We start from the raw sequence: 20986 nt of genomic DNA on the forward strand, positions 1-20986 counted from the left end.
TTGAGTCAGAAAAAAAATCAAGAGTAGTGCTGGAATGCAATAGGTCAGTGGTTTATGACCTTCCTGAATTAAATGACCATTAGACATTTTTCAAATGGGTCTGTAGAGTGGCTAAGACCTCTGGATAAAAGATTTATTTGTTTTAATTTTTTTATGGTTGTATGATCTAAAAGCATTCTACGAAATCCCTGCTCTCAAAAACCACAGCAGTAGATGAATTTTCTTAGCTTCACAACCAGATAAAGAGTGAGCTTAAAAATTGAAATGTGTTTTTCCAATACAAACAAAATCTATTCAGTAACTACTCTGAGTTTACAATGGAAGCTCAACAACTACAAAAAGGATGTTTTAAGTACTCAGATATTAAAAAAAAAAGCCAAACCCAAACCCAGAAACAAACAAAACCAAAATCAAAACAAAAACCCAAATAAATCAAACCAAACCAAAAGCCCAACAAAACCCAAACCAAAACAAAAAACCGAAACAAACAAAAAAACCCCAACCAAAACCATGCACAAATCACCCTATCAAGAATAGGCCACCAAGGGTTAATATTTATTTGATACTACTGAAAATCTCATTACAAGAGCTGAGGCATATAATTGATCTAACTGTTTGGCTGACTGAGTCAGTGGCCCCAGAGATTTATGTACTCATGCATTTTTGCAAAGTCCTGGTTTGGGTCTGGCTCTGTGCAGCTGTTCAGTGAAGGCACTTCATAATCTGCAAAACAAAGAGGTAAAATCTGCTGGTCACAACTCCGACAACATCATAACTTAGAGGTTTGTCAGTCTAGGAAGAAAAGGTCATGTCAAGCTTTCCAGAAATGATGGTTCAAAGAGATGCAACTAATTTAAGAAGAAATGGAGGAGACCACATGTTAAAAGATGCTGCTGTCCGAGCTTCAAAATATCATGGCCAGTGTTAGCACTAAGATCGTGCAATCAAATGTCACTAAACTGTGTTTCAAACCTCGTTTCTATGACCTTACTTTTGATTTGTTGTTAAAATTTCTACTTGTAGTCTCCTGCATGTACTTAGTGTTTTCCACTACTTTAGGAATTGGAAAATTACTTGTGCATGGATTTCAGGCATCTGTTTGGACAGTGCTGAAGACTACAATAAGAGTAAATTGCCAAGAGCAGACAAACTCCGCTTTTATAAGTAGACAATGTAAAATTGTCAAATGCCCTGTGCAGCAGACATTATGAACAGAGTCTGAAAGTAAACACTTGTCTGCAAGAAAATCACTTCAAATTGTTGTCCTACCCATACGAAAAAATACAGATACAATGATATCTATGTATTTAGTGTGGTGCCTCCACAGCCTAACCATACCTCTGAGTTCACAAATTGTGCTATGTTTGACGAGACGAGTTGTTGTAGACACCACTAATAGCAGCCATTAGCTGTGGAAACTAATTGAAAATGCGTTCTTGTCCTGGGCCAGGACTCCCCGTGATTTATGTGCATTCTCACTAAGGCTATTTAAAGGATGGGCTCATGGAGAAGAAGAAAAGAGAAGCAATTAATCAAAAAAGACAATCAGAAACAGGCACTGCTGCTTATGAAAAGAAAATGGGGCCTCCTTATCTAGCTTAACTTAGGAACAAAACATTAATTGAAATGCTGAAACAATTTTTGAAGAATACAGAGAGGACATGTCTTTTACCAGTGATACACATTTTACCTTTTGTGTGCTGCTCCAGTGTAACAAAAGAACATCTCTGCAATTCAAGAAATCCTACCAAAATTTAACTTTATTGTATTTTATTTGTTTGAAAGATGTTTCAAGAAAAATCTTTTTTTAATGAGCATTTCAGTGCTGTGATTAAAGTCTTGTTTCCTTTTTTCCTATTTCATTTGCCTCTTTTTATCTTTTTTTTAAAAATTTTAAACGAAAAGGAGTAATATCCTTTCACTGCAAGAGAGACAGACTGAACAGGCACTATATGTGATCTAACAATTAGACCAAATATTCATTCTAAGAATTATCTTCTAATCTAACAGCAGTCAATTAAGCAAACCTGGTTAGCTGAATATGTGCAGCTTTTCTGTACATACTGTGAACCATGGTTCAGAAGCCTTGAATTCAAACTTTGGTCAAACACTTCCAACAAAATATTATTTGCACTCACAAACCAAGTACTAATGATCCTCAGTAATAGTCTGTCATAGATATCCAAAGGCTGTGGGGGAGGTGGATTTTGCCTATGGACAGACAGTCACAGAAACAAGATAATACTGACTCAAACAGCAAGGAAGGAACAGAGAGTAGTAGAAAGCAGCACCTCCTCACCTAAACCATCATCAAAGCTGAGGATACCAGGAAGGGAAAGCCCAGGCCAGAGTCCTCACTAATGAAATCTTTATGTTCTTCATTGCTGATTTCATACTGTTTTCTGCTGCTATCTTTGTACTGTGTAAAAACACAGCTGTCTTGAAAATACTAAGTGCACAACACTGTAAGGGTTTTTTCATATATTTGTAGAGGTTCCTCCCTATAACTATAAGCAGAAAGAATAATGTTGTCAGATACTGTATTCAGATACTCTGGTAGTCAGGGATATTTGAATAGTAATTCCACCTTGGTGGAATGATTTTCAAAACTAACATAAAATATTTTCTTTGAGGAAAAGTATGAAAAAAATCCCTGGGAAAAAAAATCTAACGCCATTCCGCAATTGATTTTCTTAATTTTATTTTGAAGGCAACTGCACTGCAAATTGGTTATTTTTCTGAGTAGTCAAGAATTTTCTATACCCATCTGGGTACAATTCTGAACTAGACCTTGAGATATCCAAATTATGTTCCAATTATATATCTAATCCACAGACAGAATATATTATTAAAGTGAAAAGAAACAGTTTCTAAAAGGACAATAACTAACTTCTTCAAAGCAGATAGTTTTATAAGTCACAGAAACAATACGGAAGTATGATTGACAAATTTATACTGTTATATTAAGTTCCAGAGAAAATTAATATTTTTTTGTATATGAATAATCACATGAATTTTTTATCTGTTGTAGACTAATCACAAAACCAAATTTTTTTTGTCATTCTAACACAAAAAATTTTAACAAAGAAATCTTATTAGATTAGCATCCTATTTATTTCTGAAAGTGAAAAGCAAGGTTAATGCCTGAGGCTGCAGATATTTCTGTTGGCCAGGCTTCTAAGGCAGGTTCGTTAACTTGAGTATAATTTTCCTTAAAGTATACTCAAAGCCAATTCATTGTGTGAAACTGAATTTTCATTAAAATCAAGGCTGAGAAGCTGACATTTTTTCATTGTCATAAGAGTGGTTGACTACTACGATGTTTTCTGTGGAAAATTATGTTTATGGCATTGAACAGTGGTGTTTATAGAAACAGTCTATTCACTTGATTGTCAGTTCCTCCACCAGCATCCTTTAAAGCCATTAACATACTTCAATCAAAAAGCACAGGAAAAAATAGTCTCAAAGATAATTCACATTCTCCAAAGTGTTGTAAAACATACTGCCCAGGTGGAGGAGAGAGAACCCATCAGAAGATGGAGGAAAAGGCAGGAGATGTCAGTGGTCCTTCAGGGATGCTGCAGCCAACCTGGGGAATGGGACCCCAACATAGCCACACCATCCATCAACTTTGGCTCTGGTCTGACTAATTCAAAACGTGTGGCTTTTTCCCTGACACCAGAGCAGGGCTGTAATGCAGCCATGAGTATGGTGAGAGTGTGTGAATCTGAATGTTTTTTACAGCACAGTTCTGAGGAAAAGAAAGGGCAACTGTAGAGACTATAGCAGAAAGGGATCTTGAAAAACCAAGGACATACTTGAAGTACTGTCATAGTGCCTTGTATGAAATACGGGGGAAGAGAGGAGAGAAAGGAGTTTGCCAGGATCACAGGGTCCAGGAGTTTGACAGGAACCCTTGGACACTGGGCCTCATAATGTCTTTGCTCACAAAGTAATTTGCTAGATTTTTACTGAACCTCTCAACAAACAATTTTTTTCTCTCACCCTCAATCTGAAGTGCTCAGGAAAAGGTTATATTTGAAGCTCACTAATGAGCATCTTTAGTGCTCATTAAGTAGATGTGCTAAAAGCTACTTAAGCTTCTAACATTTGCAAATATAAACATTGAAATGACCATATCAAACCCTGCATTAGGGCACAGAAAATAGCAAACTGATAAAGTGATTTGTTTTGCTTTCCTGGCTAGATTTGCATAAGCAGCTGTTCTAAATTATGCTGTGTTCTATCAGTCTTGTTGTTTCTAAAGATGAAGATTTTTTTTAAATACACATTCAGTGTAATCTAATTTCATAGGATCATTTCAAATGAAAAACAATTCATGAATAGAAGTTGATAACTCAAGTTAACTTTAAAACCACCTTGTACACACTTCAATTAATTCAGATTTAAAAAATATAGATATAGCTTCATCTGCAGAATACCAGATTAATGGAAGTGCATTAAGTATTTGCAGAGTGGAAGCACAGAACATTGAGGATCATTTTGTCTCTTAGAGGAATGCAAAACAGATCAACGGATGTTGCATTATGTAGTAGATGCCTTTATGTCTGATCTATTCCATTTATTCAGCCTAGGACAGTCTCATAGCAAATGCAGATTCAACCTCAACAAAGCTCCAACTTCTTTAAATCTCAAATGGTATTTTTCAGTGGTTAAGGTTGATTCTGAAGACAGAAAATGTATCACAAAGGCAATTGTATAAGAAAGAAAATATGAAGATCTCCTCTTGGTTTTAAAATTTGGATCGCATGTTTCCTCCAAGTCTAAAAGAAGGACATAATATTGATTTCAAATTCTACAGATTTATGCATTCATGGGCTTTTTACAACTGAGAAAAGAAACGTGGAGCTCTTCCTCAGGCCATCTTCTTTGGCGTTTCTCTTTGTTCTGGACAACTAATAAAATTCAGATTATCTTCTGCAAAGAACAGAAACTACCATGTAATAGAAAATGAAGCTTTTTCCCAAACGGCTTTTGCTTTGGCTTGAATTTGTTCTGAACTACCATGAAAAGGCATATTTTTAGAGAAATGTTTGAGGAAAGTAAGAAAAACAATGTCTTCGGCGTTTGTTTGTTTGTTTGTTTGTTTCTGTGTTTTGGGTTTTGGTTTGGGTTTCTTTTTTTTTTTTAATTGAGAGTCCAGAATTTTAAAAATAAAAGAAGGGTCAACTTGTAAATTCCTGTTTCTATGAGTGAAGGGTTGTTTGGCTGAGAAGCCTTCTGTCTTCCTTTTGGAGCTACTAGATAGAATAGTTTGATAAGACAGGCGTTTTCCTACGTGTGCTGGGAATGTCTAACGTTGGCTGGGGATTACTTTTGTTCGTTTGTTTTGTTTATTTTTGAATTCTAATTTATTAATTTCTCTCCTTCTTTTGTCTTTTATTTTTTTCCTTCATTTGCTCTTTTCTGGCCTACCCCAACACACTCTGAAGCAACAATATCTCTTTAATAGAAGAGAGGTGAGGGGACTTTGAGGGGGCATCCAGTGTATCGACTTGTTCCAAATCAGAATCAACAATGGCCTCTGCAATATTATTGAAATATGTTCTTAAAGAATTTCAATGACAGAGTTCATGACTTCCATAGCAGTTTTATTCAGATGCTTAACTAATGCACCATCATAAAGTTTTTCTCATTATCTGTACTACCTCCCCTTGACAGAAATTTCAGCTCATTACAGTTTTGTCTTATCATCAATAAGCAGTTTATGCCTTTTCCTTTTGCAGCTAATCACACTTTTCTCTCATTTGCTTTCTGCAAGATTAAAGAAGACATCAGTGATGCACCTCTTGCATGCCTAAATCATTGATGGCATCCTATTTCAGCACACTTCAACTTTGAACAAAGAAACCAAACATAACTGTTTTTCCTGTTTCTAACTCACATTAATCAGGAGTTGACATCCAAAGAACAACAGTAAATCACTTCTGTAGATATGACTACTGAGTATAGTTTCTTTCACTGGTTGTTTTATTCACAGTAACTGCAGGGATGCAGCAATATGAAACCAGGCAAGTGTGATTTTTTAAATTATAAATCACATAGGTTGCATCCTGGTCTTTTGATTGGATGGATACATGGCATCAGAGAGAGTCAGATTCCCCTCTGGGGACTACAGTGAAGGATAGGTAGAAGGAAGAATTTGGTCATCCTTTCCCTAAGACTAAACCATGGTTCATAAGACATTTATAGGATGTTGGGCACCTCACTGCTGAGGAAATGCTGGGAGCAGCTGATGAAATAGTCATAAATAAAATCAACTTGTTCCTGTGATGCTCAGACCCACTTCTAACGCACAACTGAAAATTTAGAAGCTCTACAATAAATACCTGAAATACAGTGACTACTGTAAAAGTAACAGCCAGTTATGTACAACATTACCATCAACTTTGACACTTTGAAGCTTATAAATTTGAGCAAAGTCCAGAGAAGCTTTCCAGGTATCAATCTGTGCAACTTCAGCAAAGAAGTAAAGAGTGGTTTTGGGGGTTTTTTTTAACAGACAAATAATAATGAGGTTAAGACCCTAATTTTTCAGAGTAGTCAAGAATTTTCTATACTCATCCAGGTACAATTCTGAACTAGACCTTGAGATATCCAAATTTATGGGTTACTGTTGAAAAAAATGTAGCCTATACAGGCTGCTAGCAAAGCATCTGGCTTCTAGTCCTTCATCCTAGTAATAATTCCTCAACCTTTTAATTTCTACAAAAATAAAGCCTGACAAATGTAAAAAGCTCCATTTCTTCCTCATATTATCTGAAACATATATCGTTAGCGTCTATGTACTGGGAAACAATTTTTTCAGGGCATTCATCTTGGAATAATCATCACCGCAATAGTTCAACCTTCTGACTCCACTTTGCTTATAATGGGAGGAGACTAGCAGGGTGGACTGAAATCTCTGTAAATTCACACTTAGAGCTCCCATCACTCAAAAGGATCCAGTTCTGCTCATCAGAAGTGCTGGAAGATGGGTGGCTCCTAAGATATTCTGCTTTTATTACTCATCAAGTACTAGTACTTGCTAAGCCCTACACCTATAAACACACTGATAATAGGTACCATTGGCATAGGATGTTTTGCCCTGATTCTGTTGCTGCCATGTGCCACTGAGAAACCATCTAACGCAACAAAATCCAAGACAGAATAAGGGAGTTAAAAGGTTTACTGACTTCATTACTACTCCACAGTTTTAGGCCATCATGTTCTCAGTTAAATCTGCATCAGGCTGAGAGATTAATTCCTCCATTAACATCTCCTGGTGCTGTACATGCTGTGAGTTGCACAGTGAGCCAGTAGCTCCCATCTCCTCATTTGCATAGTTGCTCCACGCAGCTCTGCCTACCTCCTTGCTTATTTTACTACAGTAAAGCACACAACAGTTTCATATGGAAGGGGGTTTTACTGTAGTTTTGAAGACATATTTTTCTTTTTTGTCTCCAGGTGGATGACACAAGAACAGAGCAAACACGACATGTAAAACACTACAAAAGCTATTCTCAAGCAACCTACCCAAAAAGTTAATTAAAAAAGATTGTTTTCATTGCCAGTGAAGTTATTTTCTTCAGGTGAACTGATCTGCTTCACCTCAATCTTCTGCTACAACCTGAGAAATGTTTTTCAGGTAACTCGGCAAGCCACTTCCTAGTAGAAAGAAAAACAGATTGGTCCACTCTCATCACATTTACACTTAGATAGAAATAGAAGCCATTTATGGACTCCTGTGCCTACGGAAGGACCTAACTACTTATGGAAAGTAGAATTAAGAACAGGTCTCCAGCGGTAGGTCTGGTGAATTTAATGTGATTCTAAACTACTGAGGACAGACTATTAATTGATGTGCCCTTAACAACCTATAGTGATGGAGATTCTGTAAATGTATTTGGCAGTTTATGTTAGTACTATAATACATCTGTATACAAAACGTAATTTCTCTCTTATTTAAACTAAACTCCAGTTTCTGTCCTTTAAACTCATCTAATGATATTGACTGGAGAAAAGTAATAGGCAAAGATGTTCAGAGAAAAGTAGAAATAAGGTATTTTGCAGACCAGGAAAAGAATGGGAGAAGTTGGGGAAAGTGGGAGACATAATGATACATTTTAAAAATAGAAGTTATTGTTAATATTTTAAATACAGCATTTTGCAAATCAACTGTTAATGCATATTTTGGACACCTCTATGTCTGCATTTTTAAGTTCTATATTACTGTAAAGAAGTTATTCTTTCAAAAAGAAAAAAAAATTCAGAAAAAAGTGTCTTTCTTTAGTTTAGTAAAATTCTGATGATTGAAGTAGAAATATAATTTGTAAGTAGTCTTCTTTCAGACACAGAATAAAACATCAGTTGTATGCTGACGTAATGGAAAAATCTACTGGAAAAGAAAACATATTAATACATTCCTACTTACACCTAGAAAGACACACTGCAGCCAGGCAAGAAATCTTCACTTCTGAAATGGAATGCTTTTCCCTTAAGTTTCTTATTCCACTTCTTTCTACTCCAGATTTGTTTCCTTAATGGTGTTAAATATCTCTCTTATGAACACAAGTAAGTGGTCCTCAATTCAGTGGAAAAAAAGACTCAAGTGATGAAAAATGAATACTTTAGATGAAGATCTGTTATGCAATGTGATTACACTGGTCTGAATAAATATTTACACTTATATCTGCTTTTTGCATTGAGTGTGTTAGAAGGAAGTATTTTTCCTATTTCCTTGATTCTGTATTATTAAATTTGCAGTCTTTTAGGGAATAATCCAGCCTAATTTAATTGGAATTCAGTGCATATATATGGAAATTATGTCTCTGTTTCTGATCATACTTTGGAGACTCGTTCAGTACAGTAATTTGACATGGCTATCTCCTCTCTCCTCTGGTACACACCAGAAGCGGCATGTTAGAGTGTGGAAAAAGCTTCAGAATTCACATGCAGCTTGCGCTGTAGCAGCCTGGGCACCTGCACCATCCTGTTCTCTGCCTTGTAATTTAATTTCTTTTTGGACAAGTACTCCCTTTCTTGTTGAGGAATAAGATTTAAGAATAAAAGAAGTTAATAACACACTGAAATCCTTATCCAGCTTCCTATTATTAGTTTGGAGATATGCCACAATAAAAATTGAGACTAATTTTTACAAAAATACATGGGTATGGTACACAACTTTTGTTTGTTTGTTTATTTTTAACTGATAAAACAACTTTCATAGTTCTTTTTTATTTTTTCTATTCTCAGACTAACACATAAATCTGGTATAAAAAAATTAAGATATCACTGTCTAGATTTGAAACAGAAATTTCTGAGTCTTAGGATTCTTCATTATTTGGAAAATAAACATTTTAAAGACTATTGTAAGACCAAGTAGATATTTGAACTAATGTACCTTGAAACATAATGCTAAATTTAAAGTTGCATTTGTAAAAGTATTTATAAAATTATTATTATTATTCCTATCCAGCCTGATATAAGCATGCATAAAACAATTTCTTTGTAGCAGCCTAACCTGGCTTTGTTAATTAGCTGCAATTAGAAGTATTTCTCTGCAGATGTTTCTTCTAATATCTTCTCTGTGGCCTGAGCTCTGGTTTAGGAGACTCTGAAGAAGTCTATATCCATTTTCAATTTTTAAACAACAGCCAACAGACACAGAAATCCAGAAGTCCTACTACAGTGACGCCTGTCCTCCAGATAATATTAGCCTTTTCAATATGTGGTCGCTGCAGCAGTATATCATGCTAATTCCTCACTTAACAACATGCTGATGCCAAGACAACTGTTAGGCATCAGAAACACTTTATTTTGTGTTTCAGAACCTCTTCTCTCCTCATATTTCACATGCTCCTGCTCTGCTTTAACAACAGAGGTTAACTATTACATACAGAGAAACTAATATTTGTTTTCTCACTGAAAGATACAGCTGAATGTTCAACTAGTAAACTTGTATACATAGCTTCCATGACTGCCTTGGCTAGATAATGTATACTTTTGAATCTAGGACTTTTTGAAGTGGTTTATATAAGAAGCAGTAAAAATGAAAGGTATACATTTGTAAAAGAGGGAAGAAAAGAATATTTGAAATTATTCTACTGTGTTGACCTGGTGTCTTTCTATGAATTTAAGAATAATTCCACTATGCTCAATAGTTTACCTCTTTTCAACAGATGCAACTTCATTCACTGTTGTTGAGTAACTTCTGAGTCCATCTGAGAAAAATCAACATGGTTTACTCCTCAAATGAGAAGCAGAGAGCTCAGAAATCCCTACACACTATATAAAAGAGGTTTAGAAGCAGATGTTTTGTTTATAATTATGTTTTGCTTCCTGGTCAGTGAAAATGTAAATGATGGACTGGAAGTGATTTGGAGAAAAATCTTTATCTTTGATTAATTCTGGCAAAATAAATCCAGAGAAACCATGAAGAAGTTGTAAAAGACAAAACACCATAAGAGCCTCCTAAATGCATGTTGCACAAAGGGTGCAGAGATCTGCATGGGTATTCCTCTGTCATGGATTGTTTCCAGGAGAATATAGGAATGTGTGACCACACTCTCCAAATGCTGGAGCAGAGTTTGCTCTGGAAGCACGTGGCAATGTCCAAGCTCGGCACAGTAGCATGACAACAACGCATTTTGCATGAACTGGAATGGTTTTGCATTTACACGAGGAACTAAGACACTAGTTTTAAACTTTACAACATAAAAAAAAAATAAATCTGGTTTGTAAGTAAAGACAATTTTAAGACTTCATCAGAACCCATAAACAATTTTGCCATCAAAATGATGTATGAACTTCTTTTACTGTGAGAAAAGATTGTTTCTGTTGTCTATAGCTTGCTTTTTTTGCCCTCCTCTTGACCATTACAACTTTCCTTAATAAACTGCAAAAGTGACTTATATGGCTAGCTTTTCTCTTATGTTATTTAACAAATATTTTCGCATGAGGAAAAAAACAACACCAACAAAAAAAATCTGTGCAGCATTGTTTTTTGTTGTTGATATTCTTCCACTGCTAAAGAAAGATGAAAATTTTTCTCTCTAGCACCACTGCTTTGGTAGAAGGAATAGTATTATTCACTGAGATATACTGCCATGTGATGTTTTAAAAGTACCTCAGTAAAGGATATTGAGTTATTTATAAAATCTACAATTTTATATTTAAACAACCTCTGTAAATCAGACTGTCATAATGTTTGCATTTTCAACTGAAAGATAAAGAGAATAAAAATCCATAGGAAAGCAAAACCATACTTGGCAACCAGAGCAATTTACTAATTGGAAAAGAAGAATCCGCATGGTGCCTTCTCAGCAAAAATTCCTCTCTTTGATTCCAACAATTCAAAGTCAAAAGGCAAGGTTGAAGATACAGATTCAGGTTGAGTGTACTGGACTCTAAAATTCATTTTAATGCAACAGTCTAAGTATTTGATTAGTCCACATTATTGTAATTTATTTCTGGACATTACCACTTGCTAAATGTTTAAATCACTTTGGGCAAACCTTATGAAGTTGTCCTCTGTTTCACAATCTAACTGTGATAAACCTCACTGCTTGGCTAAAGAAAGTTGCTTTGGATGCCAGCTAACTCAGTGTGCTGCTTTACTTCACTTGAGGACTGCCAGGGAGAAGTGCTTGAGAGGCTGATTTTTAAGAACCCCTGAGCAGCCTCAGCAACACTGGAGACCTGTGAGCACTTAACTCTTCTGAAAGGCAAGCCCAAGAGACTCAGAACTGAATCTGTACCTCCATATTATGTTTAACCATGTCAAGGCAATTAAAGAGCTCTTTCACAATGTAGCTTATATTGTGTGTGTGTATAACTTCAGCCATTGCCCTTATGCATCCTTACCACATTTAAGTGCACTCTGTTTCGTATATCTTTTTTTACACCACTAAAAAGATCTACTAAGAAACATTCTGCACAGTTTTCTTTCCAGACTAATTTCAGATTTCAGCACTGCAAACATTAAGAAATTTCTCACTCTTCTTCTCAATAATGTATAATTGACAATTTATCTCTGTATCAAAATAAGCACCAATTTGACATCCAGCAATTTAAAATTTATTTTCTCTGATGCAAGTCTTCACATGATCTATTTTCCCCAGATTCAGCAGTAAAACCAATTATATTTTCATGTGTTCAGGTTTTCAGTAATTTAAAGAATCTGACTAAACATGGATATTGGCTAATTTTTGGGTCTTTTAATAAATTACTTCTTATTTAGGGTACAACCTATTCTCACTATATTCACCAAAAGTGGGGTAAGTATTTTGAGAACAGACATGAATACCCCCTTTTAAGATATATTTCAAGAGCTTTACTTTCATACTAGAAGAGCTACAAATCACAAGGTGCTGTTTTCTTACCATAATGAGGAATTATTGCCCAAGCCATTGCAGAAGCGTAAATACCACCAATCATCCAAAACATACAGAGCCAGCTCAGGTGTTCACCTCGTTTCTCCCGAGCAAGCACTTCCGAAAAATAGGAGAAGACTGTCGGCAGTGCTCCACCAATCCTAAAAGCAGATACAGATCATGGATTAAGCAAGAGAGTAACAGCTAGATGAAGTTCGAACAAGACCATAGCTGCAGTCCTCTAAAAGCCAAATAAAAACAGTTTCTCTGGCACAAGTGTTTTTTCTAAAATTGCACCATGTGTTGGGGAACATTAGAGGAAACTTTCATCAGTTTGGACACAAATTTTGTAAAATATTTCCTTAAAATTCTACGTACTATTTGTTGCATTCAGTGTTTCAAGGGAATTGTCAGTGTGTTAGTCACTGGGACAGGAACCATCACAAAGTCCTGAATTTCACCATTACAAAATCACGGCAGCCTACTGACAGGTTCCAAAATACACTGCTATTAATGGTAAAATAATAATAATTTTCCCAAAGAGTAATTGGTATTTCTCTAAGTCTTGCCTCCCATTATTTAGGTAATCAGGAAGTAACTAAACGTCAATGTTTTTTTCATACATATTTAAAAGCATTTTCTATTCAGTTGCACTTAATGTCTGGCTAAGCCCATGCTGGCTTTTTACTTAACTTTTTACAAAAAGCCTATGCATTCATATAATATTCATTTTTTCACATGGTAAAATAAGCACCCTCTGAAGGTCAGGTGGACAAAAATGAAGACACCTTTAACTAGGTCAGGTTGTTCAGAGCCCCATTCAACCTCATCTTCAACACTTCAAGGAATGGGGTATCAACAGATTCTCTGGGAAATCTGTCCCAGCCCCTCACCACCCTCACAGGAAAGAACTTCTTCCTAATATGCAACCTAAACCTACTCTCTGTTCATTTAAAAACATGCCCTTGTAAAAAGTCTCTCTCCATTTTTCTTGTAGTCTCCCTTCAGGTAGTGAAAGTCTGTAGGTGACGTGTCCAAGGCACGGGGGACTGCCGGGGCTGAGAAGCCCAAAGGAGCATGCGTCTAAATAGATAACCCTATTGGTTAGAAGGTCACATGATATCAGGGTATAAAAGGAAGCGCCAAATTTGAAATAAACTCTCTTTGATCACCACCTCAGAAGAGCATACATCCTTCTTTACCATGTAAAGTACCCGCCACGCTACAAAAGTCCAACTAGGTCATCCTGAAGCCTTATCGTCTTATAATATACTGCTGGTATTTAGTCTTTTTATTTAGTCTTTCGATGAATGTTTCTCATAGTTGAGCCTGCTAGCTCTTACAGGCTCTGCCAATAATGCAGGTTTACCCTTCCAGGAATTCTTGCTACATATGTAGCTAACAAGGGCTGTATTCTGTTTCTTCTCATGGCTGAAAATACTGAAAGCCTTCCCTTGCAAACCACCCTGTCACAGGCAACAAGAGACATTGTTCTAAGAGCTTCTCCTGGATATTCCGAGTGAGGAATGGTGAGACGGACATGGTCAAGGGTGAAATCACAGATCATTTTTCTGTGAGGGGGAAGACCTGCTGTCTCAGTGCTACTATGGATTCAGGGTTCTTCAGTTCCTAAAATATAAATGGATTACAGCTATGATGTCTTACCCTCCAGGCCTCAGACACAGTTTTGATTTGCACTTCACAATAATGCCCAAATAGACTATTCGTACACTTAATTAGAGTTCCTTCTCTAATGTTGAAAATTCACTAGCAGAACAAGAAACAGTCTTCCTCTTTCCTGCCAAAGCTGGAAAGTGCTAAAGAGTAGTTACAGGTGCTCTGTTTCAAGAAGACCTAATTTAATAGGTTGCGTATGGAATCCATTGGGTGGATGCTTCAAGTGGAAAGAACGTACCCTGTCTCAATGACATAAAATGTACAGAGAACCTGATCAAAAGCAGCAAAAAAGGTATCTCTTACCTTTCAGCATGAACCAATGGTACCATGAAGGATGGGAGGTTGATGCTGCTTTAGCAGTTAAGACTGTTCCAGGGGGGGTTGACATATATGCTACATCCTAAGGGTTCTCCAAGATTTCAGAAGCATTGTCTGGACTGACCAAATTAATGCGATGACATTTCTACCAAGCAGACCTTTTGGACATGTAAGAGAAATTTTGGAGCCAACGAACTAAAATGTTATTTTGGATATGCAAATAACCAAGAAAAAAAATCAGCTTTGAAAACTCACAATTTTTCTGTTTTAACTGATGTGATTAAGTTGGCATTTCCAGTGAGTACATCAAGAGGCTAAGAAAAGCTTAAAGTTCAGATACTACATTCATATTGACTGAACAGTGAAAACAATCTGTCTACTGTTTAAACAAGAAATAAAGGATGTACTTCCATCACACAGGCAAGTGCTGCTATTTAGAGTTGAAGGTCTCTGTTTCATAGCAGTAGTGTAGTAAAGTATGTTGTTTCCTTCTTTGCACCTTAAATCCTGAGATTAGCTCAGCTGGTTAGAGCATGGTGCTAATAACACCAAGGCTGTATGTTCAATCCCTGTATGGGCCATTCATTTAAGAATGCATTAAAAATATGTGCATTTTTTACACCTCCACAGATAAACTGTGTGGTATCTGAACATTTTTAAAAAAGATTAAAAAAACCCACTAGTCTAAACCTCAGGGTTGATGATCATGAGTGATAAGTGTTTCCAGAATAACAGATTCTGTAGCCCAATAGCAGTAAGAGGCAAAACTTTGTCGAGGTTGGCTCAAAATCATAAAATAAACTCTCTCACTATAAGGGTCAGTCTCTGCACCTAGAACAACAGCATGCATGCCTTCAGTCTCGCTTTCTCTGTAACTATGTAAGAATATATAGAAGAAGAACACCTAATAAAGAGCAAGAACCTTTTGCTCCTGCATATATTGCTCCATATGTGAGCAATATGAGAGAATAGCATAAATATCAGTCAAAAAAATTACAAATGTCAGTTGCAACATTTTCCACTTATTTTTCATCTTACATGATAAACCCCATCAGAAGTAGGCAGGGTAAGAGAGAATGCATAATTATATATTTATGTACACTCTCAGCTCACGCTTGTTCTGTAAAATTATGGGGAAGGAGAAACCAAAAGGAGATTTAAGTGATGCAACTTAGGATGGTAGGATTCAGTGAAACAAACAATCAGTTAAGATACATTTGCATTTTCTTTGTCACAAATAAAGATGATAAATGTCTGCTAATCTACCTTCAGAGCTATGATTTGTAACAACAGACTTTGGCAACTGCACAGTGTGACAGCTGTAATGAAAACACCTCTGTGAGGCATTCAGGAACCTCTGGCTTCAGATAGAAGCTTTTGTTTATTTGCAGATTTACTAGCCAAAGGGGTTTGACATGCAAAAGCATACAAGGAATAGAGATAATTAGAAAAAAACCCCAAACCTGTACAGAATGCTAAGCGCACAAGGTAGGATGGTGCTCTTCTGAAATACCTTGTCTTCTCTTTCAAAGCTGGACAATTTCCAGACTAAAAATAAAGATTGTGTCTGTGTGATATTGCATTTGCAACTTGTCACCTTGTTATTTTCAATTTGTTAAAAAGTGATAGACCTCAAGACACAGACTCAGAGATTTGGAAACAACCTATCACCCCTTGTCCTTCCATTCAATTGTATCTACTCTTCTCTCTTCCTATTAACAGTTCAATACCCCCCTACCACAAGTCTCACTGAAAAACATCTCTGTTGTTTTCCTTTCAGAACCGCCATTAGACTTGCAAAGTACCTGAGGGTGAGCAGCCAGACTGACAAGTTCTTGAGAACTACTGGATAAAACCCAAGAAAACTGCAGTACACTATAGACTAAGTTTGCTGATCATTCTATCCATGTTTAAATACAAGTGTTTCCTTGGACTATGTATACTAAAGAAGTTGCCTTGCAGGTACATAAGGGGCCTGTATGCTATTAATAGCAAGAGAGTCCTTGTAAAAAAGATTCATGTGATTATTTACTGAACTCTACCGTACTGTCAGTTCTGATAAAAGCTGAACTGATGAGTAAATAATTCTTTCCCTAAATTTACCCCACACTATTAAGAAAAATCAAGTCTAATATGATGTCAAATTCAAGCATATTGCAAAGAATAATTGCAAACGATTTGCTAGATATGTCAGATAAATTACTTCCACATCTGCCAGTACTGGTAATCACAAAATCATTGTTTATTAATGCATTCTTTTGCAGATTTTCTTCTTCTGTTTCATTAATCTTTTCAAGTTTTTACTTAAAAAACAGATACCATGGTTGGTGTCTGTTATAGACCACCTAGGCCAAACAGGAAGAAAAAGTGGATGAAATAGTCTGTAAGCAGCTGCGAGAAGTCTCACAATCACTAGCTGTTGTTCTTGTAGGGGACTTCAACTTACCAGATGTGTGCTGGAAAAGCAACGTAGCAATGAGGAAACAGTTCAGGAGATAGGTGGAATGTGTGAAAGACAATATCCTGACACAGCTGACCAAGATGCCATCAAGGAAGGGCACCCCACTGGACTTGTTGTTTGTGAACAGAGAAGGACTCATGGGTGGTGTGATAGGATGGTTGAAGGCTGTCTGGGGCACAGTGATCAGAAAATGACAGAGTTTTTGATTCTCAGAGAAGTAAGGAGAGGTGTCAAGGAGAACTGGTACCCTGGACTTCTGGAGGGCAGACTGACCTCTTTAGGAGAACTAGTTGAGAGAGTCACTTGGGAGGCAGTCTTGATGGGCAAATGAGTCCAAGAACACTAGACATTCTTAAAGAAAAAAAACCTAATGGTGCAGGAGCAAGCTGTTCCCATGTGCTGAAAACTGAGCTAGCAGGAAAGAAGACTAGCCTGGCTGAACAGAGAGAGTCGTACTCAAGAAAAAACCCAAGAGTTTATAACCTTCGAAAAAACAGGCAGGCCATTCAGGAGGACTACAAGAATGTCATGAGTTTATGCAGGGAGAAAATCAGAAAGGCCAAAGCTCAATTAGAACCAAATTTACCTACTGGTGTAAAAGGCAAAAAAAAAGTTTTTATAAATATATTAACAACAAAGACAGGCCAAGGAGAACGTCCAGCCTTTATTACATGAGGGGAAATAAATAGTCAGGCCAGTTGTTTTCAGGGTAGCCAGCCTCCTGATTTGTAAGACCAAGAGAAGGAAGAGAACAAAGGCCCCATAACCCAAGGGGAAATGGTCAGCGACCCACTACACCACTTAGACATTCTCAAGTTTATTGGGCTGGATAGGATCCATCCAAGGGTCTTGAGGGAGGTGAAAGTGCTCACCGAGCCACTTTCCATCATTTGTTGTCAGTTCTGACTAACTGGGGAGGTCCCAGTCAACTGGAGGTTGTGAAAAATGAGACCCATTTAAAAGAAGGGCCTGGAGGAGAATCTGGGAAACTACAGGCCTGAACTCAGTGCAGGGAAAGGTCATGGAGCAGATCATCCTAAATGCCATCACACAGCATATATAGGACAACCAGGGCATCAGGCCCAGCCAACTCAGTCTGTTTGCAGATGACACAAAACTGGGCAAGAATGGGAACATGCTGAAGTCTAGGAAGGTTCTGCAGAGGGATCAGGACAGGCTGGGTTGATGGGCTGAGACCAACAGTATAAGGTTCAACAAGACCAAGTGCTGGGTCCTGCCCTTGGGTCACAACAACCCCAGGCAGCACCACAGGCTGGTGGAAGAGTGGCTGGAAAGCTGCCCAGCAGAAAAGGACACCCCCACAGGTGCTGGTCAAAAGCAGCTCAACATAAGCCACAGTGTGATCAGGTGGCCAAGAAGACCCAGTGGCATCCGGGCTTGTATCAGAAACAGTGTGACCAGCAGGACCAGGATAGTGATTGTCCCCCTGTACTCAGCACTGGTGATACTGCACCTTAAGTACTGTGTCTGGTTTTGGGCCTCTCACTACAAGATGGACATTGACCCAGTGAAATGCGTCCAGAGAAGGCAATGAAGTTGGCAAAGCGTCTGGAGCACAATTACCATGAGGAGTGGCTGAAGGAGCTGGGGGTGTCTAGGCTGGAAAAAAGAAGGCTTAGGGCAGGACCTTATTACTCCCTACAATCACCTGAACAGAAGTTGTGGGCAGGTGGTGATCAGTGTCTCCTTTTCCAAGAACAGTAGGATAGATGAAACAGCTTTAAGTTTTGCCAGGGTGGTTTTGATTGTATAGTAGGAAAAATCTGTACATGGAAACATTTGCAAAACATTGAAACAAGTTGGCCAGGGAAGTGTGAAGTCTCCATCCCTGGAGGGATTTAAAAGATGTGTAGGTGAGGGGCTTAGGAACATGGTTTAATGGTAGACTTGGCAGTGTTGGGTTGATAGTTGGCCTCAGTGATTTTAAAGGTCCTTTCCAAACTAAATGATTCTATGACTCTATTACATTTTTTTTGATTTTTTTCTGTCATGTCGTCTCTCTATATTATTTATATATTTCCCTTGTCTAGCCTTTCTCTCCCTTTTGTATGATCTTCCTTTTCTCATAAGAACACTGTCCTGTTCTCTTAAAAGCAAAGGGAAGACCACTTCTCACCTGGCTATCCAAGGTTTAGATTAGTCAACTTTTAGCCACATCTGAAGCTGCAAGGGTGGAATCTAAGCTATTTGGAAAGCTCAGACCTTGCTAGCTCCTTCCTTGGCTTCATTGCTCCTTCCTTGGCTTCATTGAGAAGCACATATCCCTTTTGGCATAGGTTATTAGCTTTGAAGCCAATCACCAGCAGAGCTATTCATTAGCTTGCAGTGTAAAAACACTGACAGCCCTGAGTGGGAGACAGCTGAATGCTGGAGAGAAATTAGAGGCAGAAAGATTATGACCTTTTCAGGGTGAGAGGACACAAGATTATGACCTTTTCAGGGTGAGAGGACACAAGATGCTTCATGAAAAAGAAGTGGAACGAGTGGGTATGAAGAGGTAAAAGACAAATACAACATGACACAAAGTACTGATGACACACAATTATAAAAGCAGGCTGTTGGTCTAGATGTTCCTGAAGGCAACTGCTTGTGTAGACCAACCATCTTGTCCTGTGTCCACACTGTCTATATCTCTCTTGGAACATTTTTACAGTTGTTATGTATATGGACTTTTTGCACATCCTTCCTTGTCACAGCCTCTAAGAGTTTCTTGCCATTACATATAATATACAAAACTGGTGGTAAAGGGCAGTGTGTGTGGACTTGCACAGACAATCACCTCAAAATTGTAAATTACAAGAAACTACATCCACTATTGCTAACTTTTGATTCCCCAGAGAAGTGTGAACAATTTGATAAAATACCTGAATTACGGTTTTGGTGCTACTACAGTGACACAAGGACTCTGAGGTAGATTCCAGTTATGTGGAAGGAGTACTGCAGGAAGGTTTACAGGTATTGTCTGAGTAAGGATGAAGAAAGCCATCTGAAGGTCAGTCTGGAAATTCTGGCAAATTGAAAGAAATCTCTGTAGTGTGAAGGAGCAAGAATCAGGATGGGAGCGGTTTCAGGAGCGGAAAAGGATATACAACAATTGAAAGAAATTTATTATACGGACTCTGGGAATAATATGTGGTTTAAAATTAGGACATACTTATTTAGCATTTTTTTCTTTGTTCATGAAAAATAGTAAGTTTCTTCCAGGAGCAAACATATGAGGTTGTTCTGAAAAATTTCTAAACTCTGGTTCATCTCAGGGTATTTATTTCAGCTAGCTTTTTGTTGCATGGAAACTTTGATTACTTTTAGAAGTAACAGTTGGGCTGGATAAGCACGATACATTTTTCCAAATGGTATCATCTCTGGCTATTTCAAAGCAACCAAAATGAAACTTGCGGGGCTAAGACAAAGGGCACCGTGGTGCACTTTTAATCACTTTATCCTAAATTGAGTTGTTGTACTTAAAAAGGCTGCAACTAAAATTATCTGTATCACAACTAATAAACTAAGAGCTTAGATTACCTTTTGGTAATAGAAATTAGATAAAACTCTATAGCTGAGAAGAATATTTCACACCAGCAGTGTTAAATAGACAACAACTCCAGCTCCAGTCAAGTTAACAGCAATGTTGTGGTGAGTCATGTTCTGTATCAGAGAAACCTTTCTTTGACAATTTTAAACAGATATAACAAGGTATGTTTTCATGAAAAATCTTTGCACCTTCCTCCAATGGCTAATGATGAATACAGCTCACAGTTTCTCATCTAGGTCTTTTTACCTTGTAGGAAACCAGGTCTAAAACCCTCCCAGACCTTTATCAGGCTTTTGGATTCAATTTCCTTTTCAGTTTTGATTTTGTATTAATCAGTGGAAGAATCACAGTTATAATATTATTTTCTGTAACAGGAAATGATCTTGAAGATTTTCTAACATTTCTTTATTCTTTTCTCTAGCTTAAGTTCATCTTTCCGACTTTCATACATATCAATGTCCTTTACACAGCAACATCTTAATATTATTTATACTGGTTTACATTCAAAATATCTTTTGTTTTCTTGCAAAAGTTTTACTAGTTTTAGGTTTTTTCAGATGAAAAAATAAAATTTTAAAAAAATATGTGAAGGCATATTTTTTT

At 37.2% G+C, this 20986-nt stretch overlaps 1 protein-coding gene across 1 annotated transcript in view; it reads right to left on the minus strand.

Annotated features, from left to right (window-relative positions):
• Positions 1 to 20986, minus strand: part of SV2C (synaptic vesicle glycoprotein 2C) — a 115243-nt gene that overhangs the window by 39456 nt on the left and 54801 nt on the right. The window contains exon 4 of the mRNA XM_027634937.1: positions 12384 to 12535. Coding sequence (XP_027490738.1) covers positions 12384 to 12535 — 152 coding nt within the window. The remainder of the gene's footprint in view (positions 1 to 12383; positions 12536 to 20986) is intronic.

The sequence above is a fragment of the Corapipo altera genome, unplaced genomic scaffold (assembly GCF_003945725.1).
Source record: "Corapipo altera isolate COAL_440 unplaced genomic scaffold, ASM394572v1 61411, whole genome shotgun sequence".
In the NCBI taxonomy this organism is placed as follows: domain Eukaryota; kingdom Metazoa; phylum Chordata; class Aves; order Passeriformes; family Pipridae; genus Corapipo; species Corapipo altera.